At 44.3% G+C, this 21052-nt stretch overlaps 3 protein-coding genes across 3 annotated transcripts; 1 reads left to right on the top strand and 2 right to left on the bottom strand.

The window, feature by feature from the left end:
- Nucleotides 1-3802: 3802 nt before the first annotated feature.
- PtA15_15A447 (uncharacterized protein) lies at nucleotides 3803-5335 on the bottom strand (the record flags this gene model as incomplete). The annotated part of the gene is made up of 3 exons (XM_053163653.1): nucleotides 3803-3905; nucleotides 3992-5095; nucleotides 5190-5335. 3 exons carry the CDS (start codon nucleotides 5333-5335, stop codon nucleotides 3803-3805), a joined length of 1353 nt encoding a protein of 450 aa, XP_053027607.1.
- Nucleotides 5336-6957: 1622 nt separating this feature from the next.
- PtA15_15A446 (uncharacterized protein) lies at nucleotides 6958-8020 on the bottom strand (the record flags this gene model as incomplete). The annotated part of the gene is made up of 6 exons (XM_053163652.1): nucleotides 6958-7021; nucleotides 7092-7138; nucleotides 7203-7235; nucleotides 7360-7456; nucleotides 7576-7689; nucleotides 7821-8020. The coding sequence occupies 6 exons, from the start codon at nucleotides 8018-8020 to the stop codon at nucleotides 6958-6960; spliced, it is 555 nt and encodes a 184-aa protein (XP_053027606.1).
- Nucleotides 8021-15059: 7039 nt separating this feature from the next.
- On the top strand, nucleotides 15060-19766 carry PtA15_15A445 (uncharacterized protein; the record flags this gene model as incomplete). Its single annotated transcript, XM_053163651.1, has 20 exons — nucleotides 15060-15089; nucleotides 15405-15539; nucleotides 15635-15772; nucleotides 15844-16080; nucleotides 16154-16282; nucleotides 16365-16475; nucleotides 16550-16720; nucleotides 16798-16926; nucleotides 17013-17240; nucleotides 17314-17556; nucleotides 17629-17880; nucleotides 17945-18024; nucleotides 18108-18414; nucleotides 18480-18509; nucleotides 18589-18649; nucleotides 18721-18772; nucleotides 18834-19159; nucleotides 19247-19323; nucleotides 19424-19440; nucleotides 19577-19766. 20 exons carry the CDS (start codon nucleotides 15060-15062, stop codon nucleotides 19764-19766), a joined length of 2943 nt encoding a protein of 980 aa, XP_053027605.1.
- Between the last annotated feature and the right edge of the window lie 1286 nt (nucleotides 19767-21052).

Here is a 21052-nt window from a genome sequence, read left to right as displayed (position 1 = left end):
AAGTCATGCAGAAGTCAACTGGAACACATCTGGAATGTGGTTGAAACCACCAAGACACAATGTCCACAATCAAAGCATAATTCAATTTGAAGTGTTTGGTAATTAAGATGAATTATTGGGTTTCAATTAATATTATTTATATGCGCATGAAGGTGGTAATTGTTTTCACTTTGATACTGTAACTGTCATGTGCGTGTGTGTAAGTTTGTTACAAATTGCAGTTTGAGCCTCCCACAGATCAACAACATGTACATCCCTGTTAGAATTATGTGAAAGGCCCATCTGAATTGGCATATTTCCCTAAAGAAGGCCGGTATCATCTAGAATTGTTTAGTAATACTTTAGGAATTACAAAAATCCAATCAATGACTTGTGTTCTTGAACCGTCATCAATGGGACAGGTGACATTTACGTGATTATTTTAAAGACCGGTCATTGGAGTGAAGAGAGGTGAAGGGTGTACCCAGGTACCACATTGATGACTGGTCATTTGAATGAGGAGTGTATTCCCACTGATTACCGGTCATCAAATGGGAGTGAAACCAGTTTTTTGAGAGTGGAGAGTTGGTATGTACATATGTAATTATGTAAAGTGGTGATCTTCAATCAATTTCTGGTGAATGGTCAAGGCCTGCCATCATCAGGGGTGTGATTGGAGTTGTGGACTGTCTGTCTAAAATTATATGGTCAATGTTCAATGACCAGAAATACTTAGGGAAGTTGTTGGTTGGTTTGAGAAATGATTTTAGCTTAATTTTGAGCCCAAATTTCTGATGACAAGCAAGAAATTGTTTATGGTCCTACAGTACCAGAAGCCAGAAATTCAATGGTGAACCTCCCTATTGTTTCTAGTAACAGTGTTGAAATATTACAACCAGATAAGAATGCTTTACTAAGGCTGTCACAATATCTGAGCACAGAGCAACAGATATCTAGCAAGATAACAAGTAAAAAAGGCCAAATTAGGGATAATTTGGTCTTTTATCGCTTGATTTTGGTTTATCTCCTGCAAAATTGTTACCTGAACAATAATGGTCTCAAAAATGGAGCGCTAATAGGGGGGTTCACAATGGAATTTAAAAAACTTCTGAAGCCCATTTTAAGCCCTTTATGAACGAATTTATAAAATCCAGAAGTTGTTCTGGTTGCCAAGGAACAACCAAAAGTGGAAAAATTCCAGTAGGATCTACGCCCCCCTATTCTAGCATAACAAAATTTCACAGATCTGTCACAAACAGATCTACCAGGGCCTGGTAGATCAGATCTCTACCAGGCAGCACCAGCAAACCGGCCTGCCCTGTGACACACATACACACACCCAACAAGCCAAGTGTGATTTGGTTGGACGGGCATTGAAGTGGGAGTGGGGCAAGCTGCAAGTTGAGCAAGCAACTGGATCCAATACAGGTTTACACCTGTTTACATTTTGTTTGCCTAGAGGAGGACAGATCTGTTGGGTGACAGAACTGTGAAAATTTAGTCTGTGAGGGGGGCGTAGATCCTACAGGACGTCTTCCGGTGGATAGCTTAACACTTTTCAAAAAGCTGTTCATAAAGGCCCTAAAATCAAACTTAGTCAGTCCCTCTTCTGAGGGGCGGGCAGGGGCCCCTCGCGCGAAGCGCGAGCCTCCGAAGGAGGGACTTGGGACTAAGCGGCAAAATTTGGTGTGAGTCCTGAGTACAGCTTTCACCCATTTGGCTGGTGTGAAAGTTTGGCACCACTTTTCTATAGCATCCTGGTGGCCAAATGGGCCGCCCAGGTGCCAAATTGAAGGTCTATCTGGCCTTCAAGACTACATAGGCCACATGTTGATGCCTTGAATGGCCTTAAAGCTACAAGGATGTAAAGTCATGGAATCATGATTCCAGGATTGATCTTACACCATACTATTGGATAAGTACATGAAAGTTTCAATTAATTCTAATAAGTACATGAAGTATTTTTATTGTTTGAATTGAACAATAAACTACATTCGGTATGCAGGCCACACATAAAATGTGTACAGGAGTTGAAAAAAACACGCTCTGCTCGCTGGGACAAGCTCGGCATGGTTTTTGAAAGCATGTCCAGCAGCTCTACAAGGCAAGGGTGAAAGCGCTGCGCTTCAAAAAGCGCAGCGCAGCGGTTTTGGTGGCCGCTGCGCTGCGCTGAAAGTAGCGGGCCCGCCCGCTGCGCTACCGCTTTTTGGGTCTGGCAAGAAGCAGGGACCCGCTACTTTCAGCGGTAGCACAGCGGAACCATCGCTGCGCTACCGCTTTTTGAGCTGGCCGCGTAGCGCTCCCCCGCTGCCAGCCAAAAAAGCGCAGCTGTTTTGGCGGCCGCTGCGCGGCGCTGAAAGGAGTGGCCCCGCCCGCTGCGCTACCGCTTTTTGGGTCGGGAAAAAAGCGGGAACCCGCTATTTTCTGCGGTAGCGCAGCGGGACTGGCGCTGCGCTACCGCTTTTTGGGCTGACCGCGCAGCGGTTCCCCGCTGCGCTGCGCTAAAAGACCGCTTTTTTGTAGCGCAGCGCAGCGTTTCAGCCTTGTACAAGGGGCTTGATGGATGGTAGATGGCTGGCTGCCTGCGCAAGAAGCTAGGCTTCAAGGCCATGCCACTCATGGGCCTATCCCGGCAGTGGTTGATGTGTAACAAAGGATTTAATGAAATTTGGGGGTTGGCCAAGCCTCAGGCCCGTTAGGATTCACGCCAAACCTTGCTGCTTGGGGGCAAGCCTCTCTGTGAGACAGAGACCCTGCGGGGCCCTCCTCCAGAGAGGCTTTGTTAAGCTTGCCCTAAAATGGGCTCCAAAGTTTTTTTAAAAAAATTATAATGTGAGCCTCCCTATTTACATTACACATGATGGCACTATTTGTGTGTTACTGCTAACAATAATGACCCCAAAAGTAACAGTGAGTAGCTAATTGACAAAAAAAACTCAGATATTGTAAAGTAAAGTAACTACCCACCATTGATTTACCACAGTAATTTTCACATCCTAAGCAGCAGCCCTTGCTCATTCCAGCACTAAGCTTACTCTTGTTTACCAGGACATTGCTTTTTACACGGGATTTTTCAGGCACCCAAACTAAAACTTAGAGCATCTTTGCTGGTGGCTAGTTTGGCTTGCACTTGCAGCCGCATATGTGGTTTAGCCACCAAATTCAATTGCACCGGGCTGAGCTAACCCCAAGCTACATTAGCTGGAAGCTCCAAATTTAGCTAACTATTGCTACATTTAGCAACAGTTAAATTGACCTGCGCACATCACACAACTTAACACCTTGCAAGCCACCAATACAATCAAATTTGTTGTTGCTAGTTAAACTAGACATAGCTTGCATTCAAAAGTCACACAAACTTAGCTTGACCACTCAAGCCTCTTATTTGATGGTGGGGCAAAGCAAAAAGAAAAAGAAAATGTTTGCATTTGGTTCAAGATTGTCTATAGTTGCTTGTTCTCCACCTTTCAACCTCTTGTAAGTGTACCCCATATCATAATGAACCACAAATCCTTAACTGATCCCAAGCAAGAAATATTTGAAGGACATGAAGAACGGTGACACTTTAACTTGTCTACAGATTTAGAGGGAGGGGGGGGGGGGGGGGGGGGGGGGGGGGGGGGGGGGGGGGTTGCGATCGTACATACATGTATGCCGGTTGATGCGAACAAAGATTAACGAAAAAATATATGAACAGATGTACAGTAGAAAGAATGAGGAAGCCAAGAAGTTCTATGAACGATGAAGAAGACGACACTAAACACAATCTTGAGGGACAAATTGAAGAAATAAAAAAACTAACAGCTAAGAAATAGAAAGCAGTTTACTTCGAAAGACGACGTTGCATGAGCCGCTTTTTCTTTTCCAGCTCGTGTTGTCTCAGACGTTCCTCCTCTCGCTGATCCTCAAGTTTTGCCAATCGAGCTCTGTGGGCGAGAAAAATAAATATAGACAGTGTCAATTTCATTGCGATTAAGACAAGATGAGAAATCTGAAAATAAAGATTACTGACGCTCGGCCTTCTTCTTCAAGGACATCATCCACATCGGCCTCCATATCATCTTCTTCGTCGCTGAAGATCGGTTTCGCGGTATACTGCCTCCGATCTTTACCCATGATCTTCCAAATCTCATCCCTTACCGAGGGGGCCACAACTTCGCCATGATCAGAAATGTCATCGGTTTCATCAGAAGAATCATCTTCATCATCTGAGACAGTTGCGTCCTGTCTACGACTGCTGCTGTGTGAGCCTGCTCTTGCTTTAGGAACAGTTCGTGGGCCGTTCGGTTTGGTATCCTTAGGAAGACTTGTTGATAGTTGAGTACGTTTGGACGACGGAGTAGGCAAGCCGTTCATCGCCTTCCTCTTGCCAGCCAAGACAACTTCAGATCCAGCTCGGGGATTCTTGTCAGCGACCGTCAGTGTCGAACTGCTCGCAGCGGATTTGAAGGGTATAGGAATTCGTTTTTCGGTAAAGTATGAATCGATTGAGGATGATTGCGAATCTCTGGTGCCCTGAGTCCTCGCTTCGACTTTCTTCCGTTTCATATCTTGTTCAATTTCTTCGATGGTCCGTCGGTCCCTATTTGTTAGACTCAAAGGCTTTCTTTCACTTGCGTTGAAGGTTTGCTCTATCCGTTGACGAGCGGTGATGGCTGTAGGAGTTCCTGATGCTCTGTTGGAGCTGTTGCCAGAAGGGTTCCCTCTCATAGGTGCTTTACCCTTAGAGGCAGATTGGTTGCGCTGAGGGGCATTGGCGGAAGGGCGGGAAGGTGCGGGTTTTTTGTGAGCTGAGACCGGTTCACCGAAAAGTTTCGCGCGTGATTTCGCCTGCTTTTCCTGACGCTCAATTCGGCGTTTTTCTTCAGGATCCAGATCGAGGTTTGCGGGGGTTGAGTTAGATGGACGAGCGATGGAACGATGACGAGGGCTCGGAGATGGTTTATTGTTTATTCGGGAGGTTGAAGGTCGGCTGTATGAGTCGGAATCTTGCTGTTTGCGTGTCTGTTCAGTAGCTGATACACGATCTGCTTGTCTCTTCTGGCGTTCTTCGACTAGCTGCTTCTCCCTTCTTTCGTCCTCTAGTTTTTTCTTTGCGAGTCTTTCCTTTTCCAGCCTATCGAGATCTCAAGCGTTCAACCGAAGGCAATGCGAGTCAGCTGCTACATTTTCAGGTAGGGGACATGCAAAGAATCAAGGGAATATCAGACCTGGACCGTTCCTTCTCTTTCCGCTCTTCTTCCATGCGTTTAGCTTTTTCACGAGCTTGGCGGATTTGGTTTTCTTTGGCTAATGCGATCTGGGAAGCCTTGGTTTGTTCGGAGGCGATGTTCATCAGAGCCTCAAACGATGACATCTTGCCGACGAGTAGTTAGGTATGTAAGACTTGGGTTGATTCAGAATGAGGAGCTCGGGAGAATGTGACAGAGTTGAAGGAAGTGATGAGATTTTGAGGAGGGAGAAGTTGGGAGCTTGCTGGGTGCGGGTGTTGTCATCGAGCTCGGGGGTATATGTATATAGGCAACTGAGGAGGGGGGAGACCGGGGGATGACGTCCTCGAATGGTCGATCTACCTAGAGCACTCTGACCAACGTAATTCATGGTGGCCAATCCGCGCAGAGATGTTTACACGGCAGCTGCGCCATTGGTTTTGGCTGAAAACTGAGCAGCCGATGTGGCCGGATCCGGCCGTCTCCCGGGTCCCAGCCCTCAGCCGAGGCAATCGAGCCCACCCCAACCTCCGAGCCGCCAGACACATGAGATGAACAATCACCCCAGCAAATCAATCGCACCAGCAGAGCAATCATAGTGAAGAGCAATCACACCGGCAGGTCCAGAACTTGCTATCACCTGTACTGGTGCAAGGGCATAGCTCAGGCTAAGGTTTGAACATATGTGTACTGTTTGTTTCCGTGGAATTCGCTCTACATAAAACTCAAGCTAAGCAGAGAAAAAGTTCAGGGGTTTGTAAAACAAATACGAGTGCAGGTCCACTAGAATTATATATATTTCCTGTAAGACTAAGTAGTAGTAGTCGGCATCAACTAGTCTCACCGGCTATATGCAGCGCTTGCGCGTATTTATGTATCTTGGAAACAAACATGCAAAATCCAACTGACAAAGGAAATTAATGATGCACTATCACACTCACGGCAAAATATGGGCGTGTACAAAGAACTTAACCCAAAGAAACTCATATGATACCCTCTTTGCATTCCTCAATTTATTCTGGGAGGCTCCTACATAGACTTGACATGAAGTCATCCAATTAAACTGAGGTTTATTCTCAGGCTAAGGCTAGCTAAATCTAGCTGACCTTGAGGTTTGCTGACCCGAGTTTTGCCCAGACCAATGTGATTGCCGGTTGGGTTAACCTGCCAGAAACCAGCAAGTTAACCCGACAAATGTGAATGCTCTAAAGCAACATCTGCACACTAAAAGAAAAAGTTGTGCAGCTCATGCCAGTTGACGTGCAAGATAGTCCAGTAGAATGGCCATTGTAAATTCACCGAATCACATGACAGTGTTTGTTTGCTTGCCTCTTTCTCTCAACAGTAGTTGGGCGTGTTTGTACACGCAACTGACATTCCTTCATGAACATTTTTTTCTGCCATTATTCCACAAAGACTTGGTGAAACTGCGCATCTTTCACCAGGCTTTATCCTGGATTTTACGACCAAATCAATTACCAAGTGTTCATACATATGCTGGTAGTCCACTCGGTGGCCAGTTTGAAAGTACGTCCGACTACGCGAATGCTGGTTGATGTGTACTTCCAATAAAAGAGGCTCAAATTGCGAATGTAGAGGATGGTTCTGGTTCGAGAAAGTTCATCAAAACACGCAAGAACACCATGGTCCAAAGCATTGTTCTATACAAAAAGAAATCTGATGACTATGATATGATGTTCGTCCATTGACCGCTGCAGTTCGGCCGTAAGTGTATGCTGCAAGTCATGACATTCGGGCGAGGTGCGCATTAAGGTGCGGGTTCTGCTAATAAACCTTCGATCTCCTTTTCAAGGGACTCAGGTTTAGCAGTCCTAAAAAAAACGATGCACAAATTTGTCAGGATCCATTCCATCGACTTAACCATGAGAGATTGCTCCTCACGATGCATGCCTATAACGAACGGCTCCTTTCTTGTCCACGACAAATTTCTAAGAAAGGTTCCTATAAGCATGTTGGTCGATCTTTCTAATACTCTTCGTGAAGATATCATACCTCGAAGTTCCATTTAATTCGTGATAGTCCCATCTATCAGTGATCGTCAATTAAACATGACGTCATATGGTCAACTGATGAAACACAATAGAAGTATAGTGGATCGGAAAGCGAAAAAAAGACCAGGCTCAAGACATTTTAACTAAAAGAGACTTACAATTCCTGCCTTTTCAGCCTTCAAAAATTTATAGACTTCATGTGCGTTGTCCCCATTGACGTCACACTTTTGCGCGATTGGAAAAGTAACACCATAGCTATTGAGTCCAAAGGAGTGGGCAAAAGTGGGCAAACAAGTGGAGAGTTTACAAGCATAAGAAGTCAGGTTGTCGGGATGATAGACTTTTCTTCTTTGGCTGATGACTGAAGTACTAACTTGAGCTTGCAAAAACTCGCGATTTCCGAATCGGTACCCGGTTCTTGCCCACCAAACTGGTTGCAAGGAAACCCTATCAATTGGAAATCTTTGTCTTTGAATTTTTGCCATAATCTGAATTTGAAAGGTATCATAATTAGGTCAAAAAAAGAAAGTCAACAAGAAGTTCGTAGAGATTTTTCAGGAGGTGGTTATAATTAAAGGGGAACATGAGTCAAAAACCAATCGCGGAATACAAACTCAACTTTTCGAGGCCTTCGTATTGAGTGGTAAAACCACATTTAGAAGCAACATTGACGACTACGACGACTTTGCCTCGGGTCTGAGAGAAGTCGAACTCAGTGCCATTGGCAAGGTTTGCTTTGAGATTATAAAACTTGGACATGATACTCGAATGCGAAGCTGAGGATTGGATGTGGTTGAGGACTAACGATAGTCTCCTCATGAAACCTGGGTGAACCGAACTTTATAGATATGTGTATGTAGTAAACTTATCTATGGAGATCGCTGCAAGCAATCGAAAACCATTGAGAGCACCGGGGGGCCGTGAGTCCAGCATTGTCACAGCAACTACTACTCCCCCGAGTACCCCGAACATACCAGCTCGCATGCCGGTCCGCGACCTCCGAGCTACAGTTCAAATTTGATGGCAACCACTGCTGGTTTGCTGACATAGTGGAGGACTTCCCGTCGGCATTGAGAGAGCTCTAGATGCCCCTATAGCTCCTAAATTAAGACATCTACTAAATCAACAATCAGTGCACATGAAAGTCATGAGCTGTAGGGTTAGGAAAACATTTTCCCTTCTACCAAAAATCAAGAGTATGGGTGTGTAAATTGAGATCTGGGAGGCTCCCAGACTTGACAGGAAGTCCTCCAGTACTGCTTTCTGGTTTCAAGAATTTGTAACCTTTCCAGAAAAATTGGCTTGAGATTGTAAGAGCAGTTGCATTTGTTGGCTAAATTCTTGGCTCAAGTAAGCCTGGGTTTATGGGCAGGTTAGCTGAGTCTGACCGAGGCCACTGCAAGCAGGCAGAGGCATTTGTTGGGTCAGCTTCCGGCTAGCTGATGTGAGAAATGCCATAGCCTGAGGCTAAATTTCAGGTTTAGGCTTGCTAAATATAGCAAGCCCAAACCTGAAATCAAACCTGGAATGGGATGACACAGGATTTAGCCCGGACCGATGTGATTGCCAGTTGGGTTAGGTTACCAGAAATTGGCAATTTAACCCAACAGGGGATGCTCAAAGTCAAAATTTAAACCCCAAGTGCTCTGCTGGTTTGAATTTTTTGCATTGCTGAAGAATTTCAACTGTGAACCATCATAATGGAAAAATGGTGGGAGAGGGCTAGCTTAACACAATTCCCTTGCTTCAGAGGAAGGCTTGGGACTAATTTCCCCAAACTGAACTGAGAGCTTTTGGTGTTTTGGCAGGCCCATTTGCCCCACCTGCCTCACCTGGAGGAAATCCTTTCAGCAAAATAAACGGGCCACAATACCTGATCTTTCTTTATCTTTCTTCTCTAGACAGATGGCCAGGTTTTTTTTAATTTGCCTTCAATAAATTATGTATTGAAATTTCAATTTTCCAAAGAGAAGACCCTAGGGTTCTTGTTGCTTCCTCCTCTGGATGCCTTGATGCAAATATAGATCCTGTATTTCAATAGGATCAAACAAAAAGATAAAGACATAACCATACTGCCCTCTATCACCAGGGGGGGATATGTGGCACTCTCTGGAGAGTGCCATACCATGATTTCTTTACGGAACTCTTGTTGAAATCAACCATGGGGGTATGTATCAGTATTGCAAGATTGATTTATGTCACTTCTATCTTCAAATCAATCTGATGTCAACTCTAACTAGTGACTTGGAGTAAGCTTGTGTTGGTTACAAGTAAGGCATACAAAAATGATGGCTGCATTTAGATCCATTTGAATTGCTGAGAAATAAGTTATAAATGGCCAGAAGGGAGGGAGAACTTAATTCAACATGACAATAAAGGAATGAAATTGTTTTTTGCTTGAGAAACTTTTCAATTTTGGTTTTGTAATCAACCAATAAATTCACCTGGACCACATCTCACCTGAACATAGCCAGTCACAGCGTGTGTCATTTGATTGTTCATTTGATGTGGAAAACCAATTCTAGTGTCTCTGTTCTTGATGAGGTAGTCAGGGAGTGTTTGATGTCCATAATACCAAGATCTAAGCAGGTAAAGAGCAAGACCACAGTTTTTTTTTCAATTCCAGACAGATGAGGAAATTACAAACGGAAGATTGACCAATTCATGTTGAAGTGGCCATCTGCCAACATCTTTGGATTAGCCAGACTTTTGGGGTGAAGATGGGATTCCAAGCCCCCAAGCTAACACTTTTGCTTGTGCTGATCCAATGACCTCTCACACCTCCAATGTCATCAGACACACTTGTAACATGTTAAGAAATCTTGCCACAAGAATCACACACAGAATGTGCCCCATGTGGGGGAAGGCCAAACAATGATGCTGGCCAAGGTATAGCTGCAGAATTCCCCGCAGGCCCTCTGCTGCGGAATTGTGAAAGTCTTTGTGACAATGTATACCCTGATGTTCGCGCTAAAGCCAGGGTGGACATCAGACATCACTCACCAAGCCCCCATGCTGACACTTTTGCTCATGCTGATCCAATGACCTGGCAAAACTCCCATAAAATTAGACACTCTCATGACATGTCAAGCCATCATGCCATCACCATCATGCACAGGTCCAGCCTCCTGCCACCAAAATTTGATATTCAGATCAGATATATGGACAACTGTTTGCTATCATAGACAAGGACCTTGGAGTGGTGAAACACACAGCACAATTAGAGAATGAAACCTAATCCACATGCTGCCCGGAGGGTGAGGTAGAAGCACCCCTTGTGGTGCGCCTGCCATTGCCAGCTGATGAATCTCCTGATTTATGATGGGTGGCAGGGTTGGTTGAAACTTGATTAGAATTGCAGAGTCCTTGAAGTTTCTCTGAGATTTTTTCAAGACTTTATGCTTTGAATTTAGAGATTTTTTGCTGCTCAAATACACTTATGGTGTTCCAATACTGTGTGCTGTAGCAATCAAGAGGCAAACTTTGAGGCACCACCAGGACCCCTTTTGTTCTTCTCATTACACAATGAGCCCACTCTGACATTATAGTACAACCAAGCCATGTAGGTAAAAAGAATCAACAACCTATTACAATAAATGCTTCAGGCACATCAGTAATCACATTCTCTAGATCTAAAAACAGAATCCAGACTGTATTGGATACCTTGCGCAAAGCAACCTCACAAGCTGTTCAGTGTTTATTTACCCTTGAGGAATGATTGGTGTAGGGAGGCATGTCCATCTAGGTGTCACCAGGGGAGATATGTTCCCACTCCCCAGGGAGTGCCTTACCGTAACTTTTTTCCATAACTGTGCTGGAGACTCAAGTCCTTTGGTAAAGATATATTGAACAGGTATGAACAATGTTGAAATGTTGTAATCCTCAGTGGTCAAAATCAACACATCAGGCATGGACTTGGTAGCCTAGTTGGTAAAGGCAGCACTTCTAGTATAGTGTCTTAGCTTCAAGCTAAGGTCGCTGGTTCAAATCCTGCCCAAGTCAATCATTTTCTGCTAAGCATCTGCAAAATGCATTGTTAGTTTTAACACGATTAACAGTCAAAATGTGCTATGCGCATGACATGCATTTACATGAGATTATGCAATATTGTACTTATGCAATATGCAGCTTTGGGGTATAACCCTACTTTGGAATATGCAAAATCCACTTCTGCCATATGCAGCTTTGGGGTATAACCCTACTTTGGAATATGCAAAATCCACTTATGCAATATGCATTATCATTGTATAGACTAGCTCAGGAATGATTGACTTCAGGGTCTCCTATTCTCCCACTGTGGATTAAGGAGGTGTGTTGAAATGTTGTAATCCTCAGTGGTCAAAATCAACACATCAGGCATGGACTTGGTAGCCTAGTTGGTAAAGGCAGCACTTCTAGTATAGTGTCTTAGCTTCAAGCTAAGGTTGCTGGTTCAAATCCTGCCCAAGTCAATCAGTTTCTGCTAAGCGTCTGCAAAACGCATTGTTAGTTTTAACAAACAAGACTGGAAGTCAGTTGGAAATCATCCTGAAATAAACCATAACTTGCCAAGGAATAATCCAGAACTCATCTGGAATTCATCCAGAACTCATCCAAAATATAGGTGTTTCTTGGCTCCATGACCAGTGTGTCCTTTTCATGGGGAGGTGAAAGGCGCAGTATGTCATATTGTCCCTCTCATGTACTCGTGTACATCAGGGGGACAATTGGTGTCTCAACACAAAGTTTTTACTTTTCATGTGGTTGTGAAAGGCCCATCCTGTGATATTTCCACCTCAATGTACGCGCGTACATTAGGGTGACTATTAGAAAAGTGCAAAGAAGTTCACTTGCATGTGCACATGTGGATTTTGAAAAGCAAAAAAAAACAAAAAATCACACAATCATTTTTGTGAAGAGGCCAGGATATGTGGCCAAACTGGGGTGGCACTGCAATCCAACCTTGACTTACCTCAGACTTTCACCCCAATACAATAGTTTATCACCATTTTTTTAGCCAAATTCAAATTAATTACAGCATTTCCAACCAATGGGCTTCACTAATTTTACTGCAACATTACCACATTCCAAAATTCTAAACTCAATAATACCAAGTTGACTTTTACTTTAATTTTGTACATGAGGGCATATAATGGGAATGACAAGAAACTCATTTTTTTTACAGGAATTACATTCAAGAATGGCAATTTTGCTTTCCTATCCTTTGACATCATCAAACAGGAGCAATTGATGAGTTGGACTTGGGTTAAATATCATTTCATCATATTTTTTCCTCTATTTGTACCTAGAAAACAAAAGAATTCTACACACCATTGTGTTGACTCCCAAATCAATTCTGACTGACTTTTGACTCACTTCTGCATCCACTTCAATTCATTTAGGGATGAGTTACTGATGCACATCAGGCTCACATTCAACCAAAACTCACATCAAATTCAGCTCTGGCACTCCCTGGGGAGTGGGAAAATATCTCCCCTGGTGTGTGTGGGCATTCAAGCAAGCTTTCAATCCTCATCTCTTCCAGTCAGAAGTGCGGAAAAATTATACCTGTGAATCTTTGGTAATTCTTGTCAAACGGTCAGAGCATTCATACATGTTGTATAGTTGCATAACATGGTTTACAGATAAACACTAGTTCAAAATAAACAATGAATGAGCTGTTGATCAGTTCAACATATGTTAGGTTACAGTCAAACTTCTCATGAGGTTGAAAGTAAAACAGAGGTTATGGGTGATATGAACTACAAACCAGTACATACCTCAGATGAAATTAAAGCCAGGAACTCTCTGGAGAGTTCAACTGATTCCTTCCTGGTGTATGTAATAGGGGGTTTCACAATATGGAAACCCAGGGAGGATTTCAAGCGCCCACTGCACAAGTATTGTAACTGTTATAAGGTTGCCTGGGGTTATTTCTTGCTGGAATTTGTGTCAAAGTTTAAGTGAGTATTTCAACCACAAGTAAAGAAATTTAGTGCTGCAGGAAGCGGGAATCATTTTGAAACCCCCTAATATCTTTTTCATACATATCAACTTGAACCATTCTCAATCTCTACAACACATAGTATAAATGAAACCACTGACTATGGGATACCTGCAAAGTCTAAGCTCCAAGAGAGACTCTCATAAATACTGCAATCAATGGAACAGTATCAGTCAGTATTGGCCCAAAACCCAATCCAATATCTTTGGATCTGATTTGATTGGCCTACCATTCCAACAACCCTGTTGAGAATAATGGGGATTGGATGGCCAATACCAGGCAATACACCCAGTATTGGCCTCTGTTCCAATACTTTTTATTGGAGCAACCCTCCAATCTGATACACAGAGCTGGTGAAATTGTGTATTGTTTGAGTGATCATCCACCCCAGTGGTGCCCGGCCCACATATTTATACAGAAAACCAGGCACGGTTTGATAGAAGTTCAACCCTGATGACCAGCATGATTCTGGTCATCAGGTGAGCACAAGTAAAATGACAACAAATCATCAAGGTATGTACTTACACACCTTGATGACTGGATGATACTGTTCATCAAAGACCTCAGTGGCCAATATTATAATGCCAGTCATTGAGGTACACACCTCAATGACTGGTATCAAACCACACATGGCCTTGATGACTGGTTTCATGCCGGTCATTGAGGTACACACCTTGATGGCTGGTTTTGTACTGGTCATTGAGGCAACCACTTTGATGATCAGCATTGCACCGGCCATCAAGGGCTATCTACATTAACCAAGGCCTTAAAATGGGCTCTAAAGGTTTTTTCAAAATTCTATTAGCTGGGTTCACGTTGGGCCATGACCAGCAAAATTTCAATTGCAATGTAACATCAGTTCTTGCTGAAAATTGGACTCCCACAACCCTTTTAAGGCTTTTTAAACTCCCAATTTTATCAACTAGCAACATCAATTTTAGTTGGGGACTTAAAATGCCCCAATGTGAACTGGGTTATTGTGAACACCCCCACATATTTAGGGGGTGTCCAGCTTCAAGGTCCTGACATGATAGAGTTTATTTAGCCTAGTTGCATATTAAATTTCCTAATTTACACTGCAAGAAAAATACAAGCAACTGCAAGCAGTTGACATGCAAGAACTCCAAGCAAGCTTGTGACACATGCCTTTGTCAAGGCTTGCTGTTGACCAGGCTTCAATGCACAGTGACTGTGCAGAAAAAAGCTTATGTGTGTTTGGGTTGAGCTGAAACAGAATTTCCACAGCAGTAACCCACATGTCAACTGCTGGCAGTAGAGCAAGTTTTTCTTGTAGTGTTAGTTGGAATGGAAATCCACATGTGAAAACAGGGGCTACTTATGTGGTTTGGACCTCCATTTGGCCCCTTCTGCACTACAGAGAGGAGAGTGGAGGACTTCCCGTCAATCTATAGCCCCCTGCAGGACCAGATCTGCGGGCAGAAAACCTTAATTTTTGCGGGGAAATGCTGTTCCAGGGGCTGCAGATCTGGTTCTGCAGGGTCTGTAGATCTTAATGGGAAGTCCTCCAGTATCTTGGTCAGCCAGCACCTTACAGCACACTTTGTATCATCAGCCCATGTGTTTTGGCACCCCCTTTCCCTTTCCCTTGACCCCACCCTCACACCTTATAAGTTCCTTTCTACACTCATCCTCATTTCAAATTCCAGTACACACTCAGCACATCAGACTCAAGTGAAATCCACTCCCAGGCATCCACATTCAGTCACAAAATCCTCTTATAGGGCTGTTATCCTCCTTTCCATATCTTCAGTTCTCAACATAGTTGCCAGCAGCATCCTCCTCCTCATCATCATCTCACCAAGGTCTCCAGTTAGTTAAATCACACCAAGCATGCTTCAGTTTACTCATTGACCTATGCATCATTTATCCTCTCACAACTCTCAGGTGAGTCTTGGTGCCGTTTTCTGATTTCACTTCTTGGGGCTCTTGGATGAGCAGCTTCAGAGTGTATTTATAAGCTGGAAAGAAGAACCCTAGTGTGTGAGCCTGTGCATGTAGTCAGGTGATGATGAAGGATGTGTTTATTTAGCTGTGCAACTTGTGCTTGTACATATGTACATAACTTGTTTGCGCTCTCCCCGCTGGCTGAGTCTGGCTGCCGCTGAGTGCTAAATCTATACTTTGCCCCTCGGCCGATTTTGCTTCTCGTCCATCAACAACGAACTCACTGACTATTTTCTTCCTCGGATGTGTCATTAGGTCCCCGGGACGTTCACCCCTTCCACTTCCGTCCACAGTACACGTTTTCTCCCGGATATCATCGAGAGCCGAGCTGCAAACCGTTACGTCGTCCGGTCAACTATGCCTGGAGCTGTCAATGGAAAACCCCACACAGTACGTTGTTGCCATTGATCCCAGTTTTCAGATCAACTCACAGCTCGACACCTAATGCTTCTACCTTTCACCCCCTCCATGTTTCCGGTACATAGAACCAAATGGCCAGCAGACCTTCGATGCAACCGCGTCCGTCCTCGTCAATCAACAATCCCATCAAAGACACGCCCTCCGAAGTGATTTCGATTTCAGACGATGAAGACGACCAGGTGACGGTATTGAGCGCGCCCAAGGTCTGCACAACTTCTAGCATGTCAACAAATCACTTCAAACCGTGAGGAATTGACTTTTATTGTTACATTAGTCAAAAACACACGTCAAACGCTCATCGTCCACATATGATGTGTCGTCCTGGAATGTCCGGCCGAAAAGCAAGCATCATCATGGTCAGAATAGTGTCAAAGATTCCAGTTCGCGACCGATCCTTTCTTCGTCCACTATCCGCTCCAGCGTGGTCGCTCAAAGCCATGGACGGAAAAACCTCAACACAAACACCTCCAATCGCCAGGAATTATTCAGTAGCTCTCAATCTGTCGGTCAAGTGAATCAACGCTACGTCTTTGCGAGATTGAAATCCGAATTGCTGAAATTTCATCTGCTGTTCCTATTCCCAGCATCATGCCGCGCTCTCCAAAGGCAAGCAGCCAATTTTACACGTCAGAGAGCCCCCGAAGGAACAACCCCAGCACGCAAGAACTAGCAACACCTCTCCCTCCAAGGGAAGTACGAATGCATCTAAAACTGTGCGCTGCCCGTCCAACTTGAACTCTCGTCGCGCGATGTAGTGGGTTGCCCAGAGCCCTGATTTTTTTTGTTGGCCTTAAGACTCGACCCACGGATGTTTCAAGTACAGCAAAATCGGGAGAATTTCAAAATACAAAACCAGCACGAACTATTAAGCCTTCCAATGAACAAAGTGATGTTGTCAACAAGCTGGTATGTTAGAGCGAGTTTTACATGATTCTATCCGTTGTTTTGAAATAGATTCAATTTTACTCCCCTCTTTCAAGCAGAATTGTTTTAGCCACCGTCCGTCTTCAGGATCCGGTAGTAGTTCAACCCGCAAAGATCAAATCTCTGGCCCAGTCGCATCAACTCATTCGAAACCTGCTGCAGACACATCAAACAGGCGACATGAAAGTGAATCTTCCTGGGCTACTTCACAAATCAAGCAATCTATGGTACGGGCAGTCTTACTCCCTGCAAGAGAGCACTATGCTTGTTGAATTGAACACACAACCAAGCTTGCGTTTTACAGGCGGCGCTCCAAGCCCAGCGTGACATAAATCGTGCAGAACGCGAGCGTCTCCAGTCTCGTGGAAACACTAGCGCGAGTGGATCTGCCTTGTCTAAAGGTCTTACTACCACGCCTAACACAAATACACATGTAAGGCTAGGATTTCCAGCTAAAAGATAAAATAGGAAAAAACGTCTGGTCGAGATGGGCGACTGAAGGCTCTGTCTTCTCTTTAGTCGGCGATCGAATCCTCCACCCCACATACCGCATCTGGCATGTTATCTGCAACGGCAAAAGTAAAAGACAACACACTGGGCATGCGTGTCTCGAACCAACAAGACAACTCATCGTCCAGAGATGCCATTGAAGCTATTTTTAGTGGTATTTCCAATCGGCTTGATACTTCTGATGCCCCCCACGCTCGAAAGAAAATTAAACATACAAATTCGCTGCAGTCGAAGAAGGTGCCAAAATTCTACGCTTCAACCATCCCGTACCCATCCGATCCGATTAGATTGACGTCAATTGCCTCCTTAGCCCGAAGACCGTTTTTTGGAGTTATCCGATTCAAATTTTACAGACCCACCCATTCCATCCACTTCGTTTCTACCACCACGTCAAAACATTTCCAATACCACGTCTTCTGAGCCCGCCCTCCAGCCCAAGAAAGGTAGTTCTACTGGCTTGGTCACCAACAATTCAACTTCTACCCATGACAGCCCCTGTGCCATCCATCCTGTGGCATTTTTGCCACTGCCACGAGTCCTACCTAGAACTAGGGTAAGCAAAATGAAGACGTGCTCTGCTAGCCACTTCCTCCCATGGCGGCTTTTCTAATTACCATTTGTACAGCCTGTCTCTCCGGATTGGTCTCAAATACCCTCTCATCGGCGACCGTTACAAGGCCGGGAGCGCCCTGGAGAATTTTCAGACGAATTACAGAAAACGTGGATACTGAACAACAATCCGGATCTATCTACCCCCCTCGGTCAACTTATTTTTACGGAAGAGATCAACGCCAATCAAATGTGGGAAAATCCTGAAATTCCCCGAATCGATGTGGTCGTGCCTGACGAGGTAAAAGCACAGATGCTTGAAAATTTAGTTGAGTTGCTTGACCACGATGTGCTATCGCTTCAGACGACTTATTACTTGGATTCAAACAAAGAAAGCAGAACGTCAAGGAGACAAAACATCGGGTTTGGATCAATCTCTGGCGCCGCCCCTGGAATTTATATACACCGATCGGTCAGTAATTACCGCTACTGTAAGGAGGCGGAACTTTGCTCGTCTTCCAAGCTCAAATGTCCCCTTCTACGCCTGAACATCAGGCTGGTCTATCGAAACAACGAGCGACCGATCCCTCCTAGTTGGCATTGCAATTGCCACGGCGACTGTCTGAACAATCCGAATTGCGAGTGTCGCGCCTATCAAACTCAAATGGTCAAACAAGCTGCCGCAGCAGTCGATTTGGCATCGGACGCGGGTGTGCAATCTTTCGAAGGCTTTGCCTACGTCTCGACTCGTAAAAATCGACATACACATTCCAAGAAACCCGACAATGGGGACACGGAAGCCAGGTGTATTGCTGATATTTTCATCCAAAACCGTTTTCCGGTCTTTGAATGTAATTCCCGAGTAGGTTAACAACTTGTAGCTTGGCTAGTAAGCATGTCAGTAACTGATCATGTTGTGATCTTTAGTGCGGATGCGACTCTGATTGTATCAACAGGGTAAGGTTTTATTGACTTTTCATTTGCTCATATTTATGGTTAGTGACGCCGTGTGGCTCAAATTCTCAACTGTTTCTAGACGGTTGGAAGAGGTCGTCGAGAGAAGCTATCAATTCAAAAGACGCTCTCCCGTGGTTGGGGTTCGTACCTCATTCGTCTCCAGTGGCAAACAAGAAGTAGCTGATTTAATTCCTTAACACCACTCGTGTAGGTGTCTTTGCTGACCACACCATTCCTGTCGGTCGACTTGTCACACATTATAGGTGTGCTACTTCTCTCCTCATCTTTTTTAACACCTGCGTAGTACTGAGGCGGGCTTAATAGCGGCGAAGTGATTACCGATGCGATGTCTGCAGAGCGAGGCCAGCTTAAATACGAGAAAATAGGCAGAACGTACATATTCGACCTAGATCCATGGTGGATTAAAACCATCAGCACGCACAATCTTTCAGATGATGGTCTCTTCGTAATATCATCTGAAAGCAACAAAACCTCGGAAACTCAGAGTGTGTCGACGAGTGCCAATAGTGTTGGCCACCAGAACGCCAACAGATCCCTTGCCACTTCCTCATCAACAGCCAAGAAGAAACACAGCAAATCAAAAAGGCAAGATGATGAAGTCGAATGCATCTACAGTGTCGATGCATTTTGTAAGCTTAAAATTCAGTTACCCTCGCACTCACCTTAAGACTCGGGCCGTCTGATGTGTTGGCTCTTTCCGCATGTTCAACCACCAGTGTATGGTAACGTAGCTAGATTCATGAACCATTCTTGCAGTGCAAACACTGTCATTGTGCCTGTTTATATTGACGATGTAAGCTCCCATCAATTGCATGATTTCTCCTCACTGATTCAGGAATACTCACCCAAACGCAATCGTGTTACTTTCTCTTGTAACTCGTCGAATGGTTTAGGTTGACCCTACTAGACCGTACGTCCTGTTCTTTTTCTCAATTTTCTAATCTGCGAGCATCATTGTTCACCAAATGAAAACGATGCAAAAGTTCGGTTGGCTGAAATCCGTTCGAAACGCAAACTCTCTGATGGCAAAAAACCAATTGAAATAGAATATTTGCTATGTTTGCAAGCAAACACCTCAAAGCGGACATGGAAATAACGACATCATATTCTGATCCGAATGAGAATGAAGTCAAAGAGTTAGATAAGCAGATTCAATCGACCAAAGAGAGCCAACTTACTCGATACGTGGAATGTAAATGCGGTGCCCCCAATTGTAAACGCGTGATGTTTGCTTAGACCAGACAAATCAGTCATCCTCACCTTTCTCTACTACCCAAGCACATTACACGCACTTGACTGCAGCTAAAATCCCTGGAGATTGGATGGATAGATGTTCTTGAATCAGGAAGTAGTAGATAAATCACAGCTACTACTCTTGATCCGTTGACTTCATTGATTCCTTGTACCTCTTCATTCATACTCTCTCTTCCTTTTTTTCTCCCTTGGGGCATAGCTGCTTTGTTCCTCATTTGATTTATTTGCACAAGTATCAACAGACCTTACTCTACCCTGATGCTGTGATTTTATTTATTAGATTTCTCATTCTATCTCAAAGGAAGTTTGAAAATGGTACAATATGGCTCATTCTAGTAGAGCATCAGCAGATCATGTTTATTCATTCATTTGAACATGTTTTTTTTTCACTTTGCCTTCTGACTGTTTTTAAGCACATTCACACAATATGTAGTGTATACACGGCGGAGGGTTGTGCTGGGGCCTGTGCTGGAGCAACAGTGAGTTGTTGTAATTGGAGGACTTCCCTCTGCGGGCCTCGTAGAAATTATTTTACACGGATTAAATCAAAAACTCCAAATTAGTCCGCCGAGAGGTGTGTATTTATCTAGGCAAGCTGGACTTTGACCAGCTCGCCAAGAGACATACCTCTTGGCAAGCTGTACTTTGGGTTTGGGGAATTGGTGTCCCCAGTCCAGAGAAAAAGGCACAAAGTACCGCTGGTACCCGCCAGGCGGTGCCAGGTGCGGTACTTGGTCCCTGCTTTGGGAAAAAAAATGTACCCGGTACCCGGGTGCCAACCGTACCCGGGTCCAAATCGTTATTCTCTAACTGCAGGAGAAACCTGGGGCGGAGATGTTATGAGCAATAGTGCAGGCTCTCATGTAAATTTTAGGCAAGGGTGCCCATCAATACTACCAAGAAAACCATCCATTCAGATTTCATTGTACATGTGTTGCTGATTTTTATATAATGTTTTTGGGGTTGAAAATCCTTCCTTTTTCACAAGCCTGCAGGTGCATTCACATTTGTTTTCTATATTCTCAGGTCAAGTAAGCCCAGGTTTGTGGACAGGTTAGCTGACCAAGGCTGTCTCAATTGGGCAAACACATTTGTTGGGTCAGTTTCAGGCTAGCTGATGTCAGAAATGCCTTAGCCTGAGGCTAAATTTCAAGCTTAGGCTAGCTCAATTTAGCAAGCCTAAACCTGAAATCAATCATGAGGTTTGTTAAGCAACAATGGGAAGTTACTTACGTTACGTTATCCAGCGGGATTTTTGTAACATAACT

Source organism: Puccinia triticina, chromosome 15A (assembly GCF_026914185.1).
Source record: "Puccinia triticina chromosome 15A, complete sequence".
NCBI classification, from domain to species: Eukaryota; Fungi; Basidiomycota; class Pucciniomycetes; order Pucciniales; family Pucciniaceae; genus Puccinia; species Puccinia triticina.
The sequence above is the reverse complement of the archived record's forward strand: the minus strand, read 5'-3'. Positions and strand labels throughout refer to the sequence as shown.